Below are 14783 nucleotides of genomic sequence, written 5' to 3'. Positions count from 1 at the left end.
CCTCACGCTTTTGATAGGGAATTTAGCTCGAGCATGGATAGCTTTTTTTCCATTTTGGCCAATCATTTCTTTTGTCGACATTCTTCGATGGATCGTGGCTCGGATCATTATCGATGATTTATTTCTATATCTATAGCCACATTGTAGATGAATATATCATTTATTTTCGGTCTCATGCCGATTCAATCTTTCGACCATCATCTACATAGCAAATTGAATTTTCAACATTTTTCGTAAATATCATCCCCCATCGATTCTTCATTAACTTGTTACGAGGGTTTTATAATTTCCTCTCCCTTTTCATATGGGAGATCCTTATCTTTATTTTTTTCCGCTTCCTTTTTCTAGGAGCTCGAATCTTTGGCACCAATTGGTCTTCCACGCTTTTTGTCGTGGTTTATTTTTCTACTTGATTTTCTTTCAATGGATTCTTAGGAATCTCAATTCTTGCGGGAGCATTGGCAGTCGGTATATATGATTTGGTTATCATTTTAGTATCGATGAATGCATCGGTATTTCATTTGCAATATTTTGCAATTTAATGATCCTTTGAACTTCAAGTTCACATTCATTGAGTACGAGGATCATATGTATGTAATCGTGATGCATTCCAATCAATTTCTTTTTGGCTCATTTTGAGTAATCATTTCTCCCCTAATGCGGGGAAGACATATTCATCAAAATGACAATCTGCAAATCTTGCAGTAAATACATCCCCTGTTAATGGTTCTAAATATCGTATAATTGAAGGAAAATCAAAACAAACATATATACCAAGTCTTCGTTGTGGACCCATTTTTGTAAGATTTGGTGGTGGTATTGACACATATACTGCACAACCAAATATTCTTATATATGAAATATCAGGCTCTTTACCCATAACAAGTTGGTGTGGTGAATATGAATTACATGTAGTGGGTCGGATCCAGTATTAAAAGCTCGCAGATGCAAAAATAGCATGACCCTCACGCACTTGTAGGCGGTTTCAGTCCCTTAATAACATTGGACGGGCAATAATCTGGAGTCTTTTAATTAATGACTCCACCAATCCATTTTGGGTATGTACATGAGCTATTGATGCTCAACATGTATTCCAACTGCCATACAATAATCATAAATTGATTTTGATGAAAATTCACCAGTATTATGAAGGCGAATTGTCTTTATTGGATAATCTGGAAATTGTGCTTTAAGCCTGATAATTTGTGCCAATAACCTTGCAAATGCTACATTCCTTGTAGACAGAAGTGAAACATGGGACCATCTAGTCGATGCATCGATTACAACTATAAAATACCTAAATGGTCCACATGATGGATGTATTGGTCCATATATGTCTCCTTGTATTCTTTCTAAAAATTTAGGAGATTCACCAGTCACCTTAGTTATATAAGGTTTGGTTATTAGCTTTCCCATTGAGCATGCTGAACATGCATATTCATTATGTGTTAGGATTTTATAATCCTTCAGTGGGTGTCCATGAGAACTAGTAATAATCCGGCGCAACATAATAGCACCCGGATGTCCAAGTCTTTCATGTCATATTTTAAATATCTCTGGGTCATTAACCTTCCGGGTTAATACTGTATGTGATTCCATCACTTTAATACGTGTAAAATATAATCCTGAAGATATACAGGGAAAGATTTCAAGTACACGTTTTTGGCATGAAATAACTTGTGTAATATAAAGATATTCTTTTCCTTCCTTATCAACCGTCTCTAAATGATATCCATTGAGACGTATATCTTTAAAACTTAAAAGGTTCCTCCTAGACTTAGGGGAATAGAGAGCATTTTTCATCTGCAAGGATGTTCCATTTGGCAACATCAATGCTGCTTCTCCAGAACCTTCAACCAGGTCTGATGACCCTGCTATTGTGGCTATACATGCCTTTCTCATTAATAAGGATATAAAATATATTTTTCTTGTCAAAATAGTATGCGTTGTCCCGCAATCAATAATGCATTCATCATCAGCCATATTCTAACAAAACAAAAGAAAAACATAATTTAATAAAACATAAAGACATATTACAAACTAGTTTATAATGAAATCTAACATATCTAAATATGTATTTTCAGTTACATTTGAATTATTTATAGAATTATTCTCTATTGGATCAACTATGGGGTTGTCAGCAAAATTTGTCTCAATATCTTTACCTTTCTTATTTTTAAGTGATTCTTGGTAAAGATGGACAAAATGTTTAGGGGTCCTACAAATTCTGGACCAATGACCTTCCAGGCCACAACGATAGCATGTATCCTTCTTTGTCTCTGATCCCATCTTGTGGCTTTGTTGTTTTTGTTGATGTACATCAATTCTGTTATCGCGCGGTTTTTAAAACTAGCACCGCGACCACGCCATCTTCTTTGCCCAAAATTAATTTCTGGCAGTGGTGCTGATCCAGATGGTCGAGATTGATGATCCTGCATCAACAATTCATTGTTTTGCTCCGCCACAAAGAGACAAGAAATTAATTCAGAGAATTTTGTAAAATTCTTTTCTCTATATTGTTGTTGTAATATAATATTTCGTGCGTGAAATGTTGTAAATGTTTTCTCGAGCATCATTCCTTCTGTCACTGTTTCTCCACAGAGACGTAGTACTGAAACAATTTTAAATAGCTCGGAATTATATTCTTGCACGCTTTTAAAATCTTGAAACCTAAGGCTTGACCAATCATTACGTGCTTTGGGCAAGTAGACCATTCTGAGATGCTCAAATCTTTCTTTCAGGGATAACCACAATTCCTGTGGATTCTCAATAGTCAAGTATTCATTCTTCAGGCCATCATCAATATGATGCCTTATAAATATTAAGTCCTTCGCCTTATTATCACTAGGCTCATTGTTATTAGCCTCAATAGTTATACTCAGGTTTCTTGCTTTCAGATGGAGCTTGATATCGAGGCTCCAGGATATATAATTCCTCCCCGAGATTTGAAGGGCATCGAATTCTGTTTTTGCAATATTTGCCATTTTCTTCAAAATAATAATATAGCATGTAATTAGAATAGAGAGTACAGAATAAAATATAAAGCATTTATACTGTTCATATATACGGTATTGTTCATGTACGACACTATTCATATATATATATGGTACTATTCATATATACGGTACTGTTCATACGCTCAATTATTGCAGCATTGGGAATTAAAATTTGTTTGAAACTGATTATAAGTTAAAAGGGAAGAAGAAGTAAAGATAAGGGAGAGAAGAAAGTAGGGGGCCGAAGGAGAAAAGCCGGCCTAGTTGCCGACAGAGAAACTCGAAGGGGCCGGCGGAGTAGAGAGAAAGCGACGGAGAAGAGAAAAAGGGCCCGACCGATTTTTACCTGATTTTGTCAACGATTGCCGGGATCGGAGGGTCGCCGCGAAAACTTAGGAAAAGATGATGCTTGATAATTTGGATTTGATGGAAAACCTCATTGTAATAATAATATTATTGTTTTTCTTGTTTATTTTAAAAGTACTGGTAATATTAGCCTTAGTGGCTTTAGTACTGTATGTTTTTTTTTTTAATGTATGCTTCTAAGAAAATCTTATGTATGGTTGACTGAAATTATGTATTAAATAAAATGTATGGTTTGCTAGTATTATATTTACCCGTCGAACCTTCCTGCATTCAGTGTTAGAAATGGATTCCACATATATAACATATATATTAGATGAGCCAAAGAAAATTAAAATCATATGAGCAAATTCGTGCTGATAACGTGTTAAAAATATATGTTATAAATGTAAAGATAGTAATAAGAATAGAGAGCCAGAGTATTTACCAAAAACTCAAAAAACCCTGACTTCTTCTTCTTCTTTTATTTCTCTCTTTTTCTTCTCTTCTCTATATCTCAAATTATACAAATGAGGGGGTATTTATAGGGTTACAAGAGTTGAATGAACGGTCAGGATCGATTTGATCCGACGGTCCAAAATACCCTAGTTGGTGGAATAGTAACAGTACCGGCGGCTGCTACAGAACCACATGGGCGGCTGTTACAGTGTTCTCTAGATGATGCTACAGTAATATTGCTACAGTAGGCATCTATTAAAAGAATATTTGTTTATAACAATATTGTTTATTTATGCTTGGCCCTTGGCCACAAGTTCTGTGACATATTAAAATAATTAACAACATTGCTATTTAAGAGGCAATGTTTATTGAGTAATGCTATATCGTGCGAATAACTTGGCCGAATTCATGACACGAATGAGGTGGCAACCAGGTGTCATCCATTATTATCTCTCCTAATTAATATTTTTTTTTAAAAAAAAAAACAAATCAAACCCTACATCTACTTTTCTCTCTTCGTCTTCACACCGCCGCCATCTCACACCCTCCCCTACCAAACTCGTCACCCGCCGTCGCTGCCTCCATCGACTCCGACGAACCACCATCACCACAAAAAAAATATGGTCACTCACCCATGCCATCCCGCAAACGAACATATTGTTGCCGTTACCGACACCGACGAATGAGCACCCAGCCATCCTGTCTTCATTCTCACCCGCAAACGAACCTGTTGCTGCCGTCACTAACACCGACAAACTCCATCACTAGCCGCCGCCAACAAACCCCATCGCACGCGCCATCCCATATTCTTCTTCCTCTTCTTCGTCTGCGTCTGCATCTTCACCAGCCAACACACCCTGTCACTCTCTCTGATCTCTCTCAAAGACATACTCACTCACACCGAAAGTTGATGTCAAAGTGTTTACAGTGGGGTAAAATAATGTAGACCATCCTCTTGGGGATGGCGATAGAAATTGTTCTGATGATATTGCTTGCAATTGGATCCACTGGTTCCTCCGTTGACATCAGTATTTTGAATGAATTTTCAATAAATTCTGGGATTTGTTTGCAGATGATGTATGATTTACATAATTTCGTTAATAATTATCTATTGAATTTAAGAATCGTGATTTAAAGAAAAGAACACTTCAATGAAAGAAGTAAGAGTCTCTTTCCTCAACAAGGTTAGATTTGTCCTTGTTAGTTCAGCATGTTCTCTATCAATTTGTGAATTAGAGACAAAAGAAAAATAATTCTCAATGGAAAAAAAAAACTTGTAGAAACATATGGGATGGCGTGAGCAATAAAGTTTGTTTGCGGACTAGTGATGGAGTTCGTCGGCGTTGGTAATGGCAGCGACAAGTTCGTTTGTGGGTGAGAGCGACAAGTTCGTTTGTGGGTGAGAGCGACAAGTTCGTTTGTGGGTGAGAGCGAAGACGGGATGGCTGGGTGACCATATTTTTTTACCGGCGACTAGTTATAGTTATGGGGGTTCGTCGGAGTCGGTGGCGGCAGCGACTGCGGGTGACCAGTTCGGTAGGGGGGTGTGTGATGGCGACGGTGTGAAGATGAAGAGAGAAAAGAGGATGTAGGGTTTGATTTTTAAAAAATTACTGATTAGGAGAGATAATAATAGATGACACCTGGCTGCCACCTCATTCGTGTCAAGAATTCGGCCAAGTTATTCGCACGATATAGCATTACTCATGTTTATTTAATCATAGTGTCATGCATCAAAGTTCTTATTTTTGATGTATTTTATGATTTTATCTTTGTTCTCATTTAATAATGATTATTTTTTAAAGACTTTGGTCTTTGTGTGTGATTTGGCATGATATGTGCAGCAATTTCACAAATCTGTCTCACATGTTACAAAATTTAATTGTTATGAATAAAAAATTCATCACAAGATTATGATTTATTCCCAAAATCTAAATTTTTAATTTCAAATATGAAAATGTATGAAATTAATGAAAAGACCAATTAGGTTAAATAAAAATCATATACACCATTTTAAAAATGTAAATTACATATATACCCTTAGCATTATTAAAACATATGTGAATTTGTGAATTTGTGAAAAGATTGTGAACAAAACTAAACAACGGTCCCAAAGCTTCACTGTGATTAGTCAAAGGTGGCTAATGACCTTTCTTAATTTAATTGAATAAATATGAATGAAGATGAGTTTGCATCACAAAAATCTTATTATAATTAGATTATTATTTTTTATCTTATTATAATTTGATTATTTTAAAAAATAAAATAAAATCACTATGCTCTGCCTCTCAATATATATTGGAATCACATCGAAAATAGAAAAAAGCTAAATTAGAAAGTAGTATTGTGACTCTAAAACAAAGCCTCGAGTTTTTGGAATCTCGCGCACTGATGTTAGGAGAAATCCTTTTTCCATTTCACCACTAGTGGAATTTTTTTTTTATTTCCATTGTTTTTATTCTCCTCTCCTCTACTTTGATCTCTCTGTATTCAATTCTCTCTTTATATCACTCTATTCTTCGATATATATCTCTGTATTTTGATCCCTATATTATTTTTTTTTCAAAAAAAATAAAATAAAAATAATAATAAAACCACTTTTTTAATTTTGATAAAAACATGGAATGTAGTGATAAAATTTCAAGGGGAGTAGGTGAAGTGCTGGAATTGTAGGCAAGAATATCATTGTAGAGAAGACCTTGTTTGTTATATTGGATTATAATTATACACTTGTTTATGTGAGTGGTGTTTTAGGTATGGAAAACCAAGTCATGCTTTGAATCTTTCTCAGCCGCCATTTAACCAACTTAATTATTTAACTATATTATTATGTGTGTAAATTGAGCTTATAAAACCAAAAACATATGGGTAAAATGATATTAATAAAAAATTGTATAAACGAAGTTTTATTTTATTTATATTTTTTTAATAACGTTATTAAATAGAAAAACGGCATTACATACAAAAAATAAAAAATAAAAAAATAACAAAATCACAAATCAAAATAAGGTTTTACCCCACACACAAATGAATGATGATAATGGCACCTAAAAAATAATCGTCGAACTTATAATCTCTTATTTATGTTAATTTTTTCAATATCTAAAAACAAAAATTAAAATTAAAATTATTAATTTAAAATCAAATAAAATTTTTGTTTATATTCACATTAAAATTTTTAACAATTTAACAAAATTATGAGAAGCTAAAAAAGAAATGGAGACAAATTTCTCATTACTTTATTCCAAAATTATTCTATAAATTTTATACCTAAGCTGTTGTTCAATAACAAATTCAAGATTAAAAAAAAAAATATTATTTATTTATTATTGAGCAATACCTACAAAAATCATAAGAACAAGAGGTTCTAATCCTCTCCAATGATTCAAAGAAACGTACTAAGGTTAGGTTAGAGTTTTTTTCAGGATGTCTTTCTTCATTTGATTGATCACCCACTCCAACAAGCATCACTATCAAATATCACTCTTTTTAAAACCAACAAAAATAATCATATTAAAATATTCATCACTAAACAAATTTTTTTTAAAAAAAGAAAAACTTTATAAATTTAAATAAAAATAATCAAGTCAACTTACATTCATCATCCTTTTCTATAAGAAAACCATGATCTAATCTTTGTTACTTCTATCCAAAAACCATCTCCTTCCTCTTCTTCTCCTTCTTCTTCTACTCCTTTCTCTTTCTATATTTATATTTATATATATATAAATAAATCCTACAAATAAATCCTTCTTGATCTTCTTGTTGTTGTTCTTGTGCTTGTTAATTTTTTTTATATGATATGCATGCAAAGATGGAAGGATTGATTCCATTTGTTATCAAAGTCATCAAAAGAAAGAATACTCAAAGATCATATGAGTGTCTTTCAACAGACCATGCAAAGATGTTTAACGTGTCAAACAGTACTGATGATACAAATGGAAGTATGGTGTTCACTGAGCCAATAGAGAAACTTGGAGGAGGTTTAAAGGAGGAGAAGATTCACCGGAGACGTATGTCGATGCCGGAGATCGCCGATGACTTGTGTTCGATTGAATTAGGTGATTATAAGCTACGGCGGCAGCAACGGCGGCCGGAGAAGGATTTCGGCTTTCGTAGTTACCGTGAACGTGTGTTTGCATGCATGGGAGGTGATGCTTAATTGTAGGACGTTGAAGGTAAAAGGTGGTAGGTTTTATGTTTTATGAATTGAAGATGTTTTATAATTTGTTTCAGTTTGATGGAAAAAAATGTTTCATCAGTTTCATGAGCTCTTGAAGTTAATTTGAGCTTATATAAATATAAATGAATATATATAATTGATTGATTGCAATTTAATGTGTTTATAATTTTGATTGGGATTATGGAACATCGAGTTTTGGAGATTGATTGATGATTGATTTAGAGGTGTATGAATGACCCTCAAGTTTAGAGGAATTCCTTATTTCATTTCACTGTCTTGTTGATGAGATTTTTTTTTTTAATTTTATTTTTAATGATTAAAATTGGGTCTTCTTCTTCTTTATTTTTCTTTCCTTTTTTTCTTTTTCTTTTTGGTAAATTTAACTTTAAAAGTATTCATATTTTAAATAGATCTTTTAGTTAAAAAATGTTGGAAGATTTCTATTTTTGGGAGATTTAATTAGAGAGATTTTAAGCTATTCCTGATTTTGTTATAATATTTTGGAATTTGTAGAAATGATTATTTATTTATTTATTTTTATAAATTATTCTTTCTTTCCTTATAGAATTACTTGTTGTATTTTTATCACTATACATAATATATATATATATAGGATGTATTGTCTTCAAAGGGAAAATGCAGAAAATTTTCTTCCTAAAAACTTTAAAAAATAATGATGAAATTGTAAAAACTTTTTTTTTTAAAAGCTAAAACTTCCACAATAGGACATTAGACAGCAAAACCAGAGCAGGCTGAAATAAAAATATCAAAATGCACAAGATCCAATTAGCAAAAAAACAGAAGGCTGACAAGGCATAACAACAACAAGATTCTATTCCTTTTTCTTTTTCTTTTTCTTTCTGTATAATTTTGTTCCTTCACATGTACAGAAGCCAGATATTCCTCTTTCTGTTTTATTTTATCTCCACAGATCTACAAAAACCTCTTTAAAATTGAATAAAAAAGAAAAGAAAAAAACAAAAACTTAAGTTCTAATATACAATCAACAGCAACAAAAATACAAACAGTGAGCAAGAACCTCTTCTTTCATATACATACTGTGTTTTGTGTTACTCCAAGCAATCTCTTGACTCAAGAGGAGAAGAATGTGTATTGATCTTCTCATGTTTGGTTTAGTTACATTGCAATCAGGTGAGACGAAGCGCCATTTGTTGGAGGAGCTCTCTCTTCTGACCAGCATTGATCAGGCCACTGCATTCAGCATTGACAAGAACCTCTGTCATTATAGCAGCAGCATGCCCAGTAGGCTCCTCAGATGCCCTCCTTAACATAAATGTCTGCATTCAGTTATAAAATCATGTACCGATTAGATTGTGCGCATTAGAATAACTAATAGTCCCACATCAGTACTTATAAAAGTCAGGCTTAGACATTACATGTGTGACTTGCTTATAAAAGTCAGGCTTAGACATTACATGTGTGACTTGCATATAATATGGTAGCAAAACTTAGTTAATTGGTTTGTTTGCAATACGACCAACTAAAAAAAAACTACTACTGTGTCAAAATAGTATATTAGAGAAGGTATTAATCTCATATCGATTAAATCAGTAAGTATGAATATGAATATATAAATTTGGGTCTTTGATCCTGACAGCTTAATTAACTTTGAGGTTACATTGATCCTAAATATTATGTTTTACTTTACACCTAACATTGTAATTGTAATATCATCAGTTAAACTAGTCTCGCGCGTGATATGATATGAATATATAAGTTTGGGTCTCCTGTCCTATATAAACTTTTGGTTTATCCAAGAGTGTAGTTTCTTTGTTGTGAGATAAAAGTTTTCAGAACATGAGAGTAACTCAGTTTTCACCATGAAGTTTCAGTTGCATAGCGCTCATCAAACAAGTGCTTTATTGTGTGCTAAGGTTGACTGTCAATTGACTATTGTAGTAATTGTTAACTTAAGATGCAAAAGAAGAAAGATTACCTGCCCATGATGTGTTATTTCCAGGCAACCAGGTTGCTGGATCCATGGTTCTCCATCAACTTGAACAGGAAATGGGCTGTGAAGTTGCAGTTTAATTGTTCTCCCTTGGGCTAACCTTCGAGCTTGTGAAAGTCCTACCTGTCAAGAATGGCAAATGCGATAATGAGAATTTAGTTTGCTTTTACCACCGTTTTTATGTCAGTTTATCTGAAGCAAACGCTTCTAAATTCTATTATGCAGCTTAATATCATTGTAATAGATGTAGAGCACATTAAAATAATTAAAAACAAAGCGAAAATGGTTTCTGCATTACATTTCAATTCCTTTCATGGTGCTAAACTAAACCAACATAATCCTAAATTTTGCAAATTATACCAGAACGTTAAGTCAAATTAAATGAAACATGACGTTTATAAGAAAAAGAAAAAGAAACAAACCTGAAGTTTACCAAGGTGCCATGTTCCGAATATGCAAACAACTTCAAGCACTTTATCATGCATTGACTGTAGCTCAAAATCATCATTGTGCTCATACTCGTTTTGCCAGAGATTGACACCTCCCATGTAACTGCCAATGTTCAGCACGAGGACACCTTCTGCGTCCTGATTAACGAAAAGTCCATGGTGATTTTAATATAAATTATATGTTAGAGAGAGAAGGAAAAAGAGAAGAATTTTCACCTCTGGGATTTTAATGTCATTGCCATCAACTTGAAGGCTCACTTCCCATGGTAAACCAGCACAAGTTCTGTCCACGATATCTCTTGCACCTTCTTTGGCATACCGCAATTTATTCACAAACTGCAATTAAAGAGATTAGCAGTGAAAATTGGGAAAATGCCAATACAAATTTTCTGAAGGTTTGGTGATATAAACAAGTACAGCACATAAAAACTTAGACTATATACTACTGGGAAAACAATTATAAACCTCACGGTCCTAAGTTTAATTAAAGGGAGAGTATCATCAAAGGCATAAAAGTAGCCTTTTCCTGTCCAATATTGCCTAAGATCTTCATCTGACCAAATCCTATCCCGATTCGTCAGATTTCTAACAAATTATGCTATTTTACCTTTTCATTATTTTATTATTTTCAAACAAGCCAAAATGCTACAATCTTGCATGTTTGCTCAATACACTCTTATATGTAGCATTCAGTACACACAATCAAGTTAAAATTATAATTTATACTCCTCATAAAAGAATATTATATATATACATAACCAACTAATTAGTATAATTCCATGCCACTTACATAACATTGTTCAAAAAACTACCAGGACAATGTCACAGGAAAATTGGGCTTTTAATTATTGAAAAGAGTTCTGAAAAATAACATTTTTGTCCAATTCGGTATCATCTAGAATTGATGGGGCCAGTATTACCTGGCTAGAGAACTTATCAGGTCTTTCCTCACGAGACATGTGAAAGTCATATGCAACCTTAGCATCACATCCAACACCTGATGACAAACAAAATGCAGACATGCATAGGATAAGAATTTAAGATTATGTTCAGAACCTGATAACAACTGCAAAATACACTAAACTTGTATAATAGCATACCTAAATAATTTGTCATGAACTTCACTTGTTTTATCTGTTGAGTTGGATCTTCAATTTCCTCTGTGATACAGACATTCCAACGATCAAGCATAGTTACTGCTGCATGGTCGATTTCATGAAGAAGTGCAGCTAAACCACCTTGTCCTTCAACTGAGGACAAACCTCCTCCCCATTGCAAAACCCGAGATAAATCATTACCAGTTCCAAGTGGGAGTATAGCAACTGGTGGTGGGGACTCAAAATTTTCCCTTTCAATAGCATCAAGAACCCAGGCCACTGTACCATCTCCACCACAGACAAGAACTCTAAAATATTGCACATTACGAAATAACCGCAACCCAACCTCTGGCCCTTGGGAAGAACTAAGTTCAAAAACCTGAAAAAGAAAAGCTTAAGATAAATGCAACTTCTGACATTTGAAATAATAACAATAACCACACTGTGATTAACAAATTTCTAACAATAGGAAAAGAAAATTTTGAATACAGCACATTTACTCATGTAAGTCCAAATACTGATCTGAGATTAAACATAATAGTGCCAAGTAACCAGGAACTTAATGCCAAATCAAGTTCAAAAAAGGAATGGTTGTAATTAGGAAGAATCAACAGATTTAAAGGAGTAATCCTAACAAATGACTGATGATGATCGGAAGGAAACAAAGTGTGTCACCCACCGATAACTTAGCTCTCGATGAGATAGGTAAAGATAGGGTCTACTTATTTGCTCACTTAAAATCTATGACATCAATTGGCAACAAGCAACTTTCCCAATGCACACAGGCCTCCCTTCTGATTCTACCTGAAAGTCCGGTTGGACTTTGATCTCTATAGAAGAAACACACATCAGATAACTACCATGTCTCTAAGCTTTCTATTACCTAAAGCATTTATTTGAACCATACAGATCTACAATGTAAAAAGCAAAATATAATGCATGGATAAAGACATGAATGAGACACCTAATTCGGTGAAAAGGCTTCCACTTAAAAACAAAATAAATAATAATTATCTTATCAAGTGCATATGTACTACATTTGTCAAACATGAAATATCATGGTGTGACACATAAATTAGCCATACATCATTCAGTAGATATTTATTTATGCAATTAAAAGTTGAAACAGACAAATGTTATTGTCCACAATTGAAAGGCTCACCTGTACAGGATTCAACAAGGTGTTCAACTTCCTCCTAAGAGATGGTCCATATTGAGCTCCACTCTTAGCATTAATAAAAACAAGTAGGGGCCTGGCATCTAGTGGCAAATCCACAAGTTTATACTTCCGCTTCTGTCCCATATTAACAATTTCACCATTTTTCTGGCTTAAACCAAGTGAGTTGCATTTAATGCTTTCTAAATTACTCCTCTGCTTTGAATTAGTTTCTCTGTTGTTTGGCCTCTCCAGTCCAAGAAAAAACTTTAGCACAGATTCAAGTGTCAAGTGTGCAGCTGCAGTGGAATTGTGAACTTTATCTTTAGTTGTTCTGTAAACAGTCTGATTGTTTCTGTTTTTACTTCGATTGCGCCTCCTCTTGAGCTGGCCTCTGAATGATGAAGCAATTATCTCTTCCTTGATGGAGTTCAACATTCCCCCAGTTGCACCATCACCATTTATTTCACTCACTGATAGAGGTGGCAGAATCAGTCTTCTTAGAGGACCCAAATCACATACATTGCCAGTCTCTTTCAATAATTTGGCATGACAACTCACATGTATGAGACACTGACACCATAAGCAACGCCATACAGGGGAAACAACAAGAAAAGGAATGCCACATGGCTCATCACAATAATGGCAAAAGGAGGACAAATCAGAGTTCTCATCTGACTCAGCCCATTTTTCAGACCAGTGATGCAGCAATTGTGAAGAACCAGCTTGTGCCACGCACTTGCAATCCTTCGCCGCATACTGAGAACAATTGAAATGTGCTGCCACACCACAGATAGAGCATTGAAGAAGAGAGACATTATCTGCGCCATTTGCACCTTGGGTTTGTGGAGATGTCAATGAAGTTAAACACACACAACAAGCGGAGGGCCGGTCACCAGAGCAATCATCTTTAGACCAACAATGGGGTGAAACAGGGAGCTTAAATTTCTTCCATATTTTCTTCTTAGCTCTTGCAGCAGCTTTGACCCAGTTCAGTGATGTTTGTCTTTGCAACCTAAGGAATCCATAAATGAGTGCTACTAGTCCAAACAACCCAGTGATGAGACATCCCAAAAGCATAGGACCAGATGCATCATCAAGCTCAGTATAAATCTTGAAGATAGAAACTCCTATATCCATGATTACTCTCCTTAAATCCCTCCTCTTTCAAACATAAAGATTCTGAAAAAAATAATCAAACTTTAATGGAAAAACCATAACTTTTCTTTCCAAAAATAAACAGATCAACATCATGATCAATAACCATCATAGAAAAAATTCACACAAGAACTAGTTCTCCATCCAATCAAAACAAAAGCAAAAACAAAAAGCAGAAAACTTCAAGAATTAATCAGTACTAAATCATCAAGAAACAAGCAAATAAACCGTAAATCTAAGAATTCAACACCCACTCAAGAGACTAAATTTCTTATGCATGTAAAAGAGATCATCATACTCCAAATAACGAAAAGAAAAAGGAAAAAAAAAGAGATCAAGATCGAAACAAGAAGGAGATCCAACATTGAAAGAACAAGCGAATACCTTCAGAGAAGGAAATCAAGATCAAGATCGTCGGCAATGGCAGCACTCGCCCCTCCCTCTTCTCGTTGTTCTTCGAGAGAGAAAAAGAGAGCGAGACTTCGAAGCGGGATCAGACTCTGATATCTATTTAACATCGATTCGAAATAAATTAATATAAATTTTTATTTATTTATTTATTTATTTATTTTGAAGATGAAAAAAGAAATTTAATTTTTTTTATTATAACTTTTATTATTTTTTTTTAATTTTCCTTTATTCATTGTGCAAAATGACATGTATACCCTCTGCAAATATATGAATCAGATGTTTATATGCTCTCATAACCATTAAAATGGACAAAGTCATTGCTTTTTTAGAGAAGTTTTGAATTTTGGAATTTGGTTTGAATCTTTAATTGATTTAAATTTGATTTGAATAAATATTAGCTTTTAATTTAAATATTTATTATAAATAAATAATTAAATATTATAAAAAAAATTTATTTAAAGTTGTTACTGATAATTTATTCTAGTAGACTCCACTTGTCAATTCTTCTTGACTCCCAACTAAATAAAAATAATTTGAAATAAAAATTCAAAATAAATACA

The 14783-nt window shown here is 33.8% G+C and overlaps 1 protein-coding gene across 1 annotated transcript; it reads right to left on the bottom strand.

Annotated features, from left to right (window-relative positions):
- Positions 1-8858: 8858 nt before the first annotated feature.
- On the bottom strand, positions 8859-14298 carry LOC120260510 (diacylglycerol kinase 2-like). Its single transcript, XM_039267997.1, has 8 exons — positions 14197-14298; positions 12661-13836; positions 11502-11877; positions 11322-11398; positions 10618-10737; positions 10375-10539; positions 9938-10075; positions 8859-9278 (listed from the first exon to the last, which is right to left on the bottom strand). The coding sequence occupies exons 2-8, from the start codon at positions 13792-13794 to the stop codon at positions 9129-9131; spliced, it is 2160 nt and encodes a 719-aa protein (XP_039123931.1). The 5' UTR covers positions 13795-13836; positions 14197-14298; the 3' UTR covers positions 8859-9128.
- Between the last annotated feature and the right edge of the window lie 485 nt (positions 14299-14783).

Source organism: Dioscorea cayenensis, chromosome 5 (genome assembly GCF_009730915.1).
Source record: "Dioscorea cayenensis subsp. rotundata cultivar TDr96_F1 chromosome 5, TDr96_F1_v2_PseudoChromosome.rev07_lg8_w22 25.fasta, whole genome shotgun sequence".
NCBI lineage: Eukaryota > Viridiplantae > Streptophyta > Magnoliopsida > Dioscoreales > Dioscoreaceae > Dioscorea > Dioscorea cayenensis.
The sequence above is the reverse complement of the archived record's forward strand: the minus strand, read 5'-3'. Positions and strand labels throughout refer to the sequence as shown.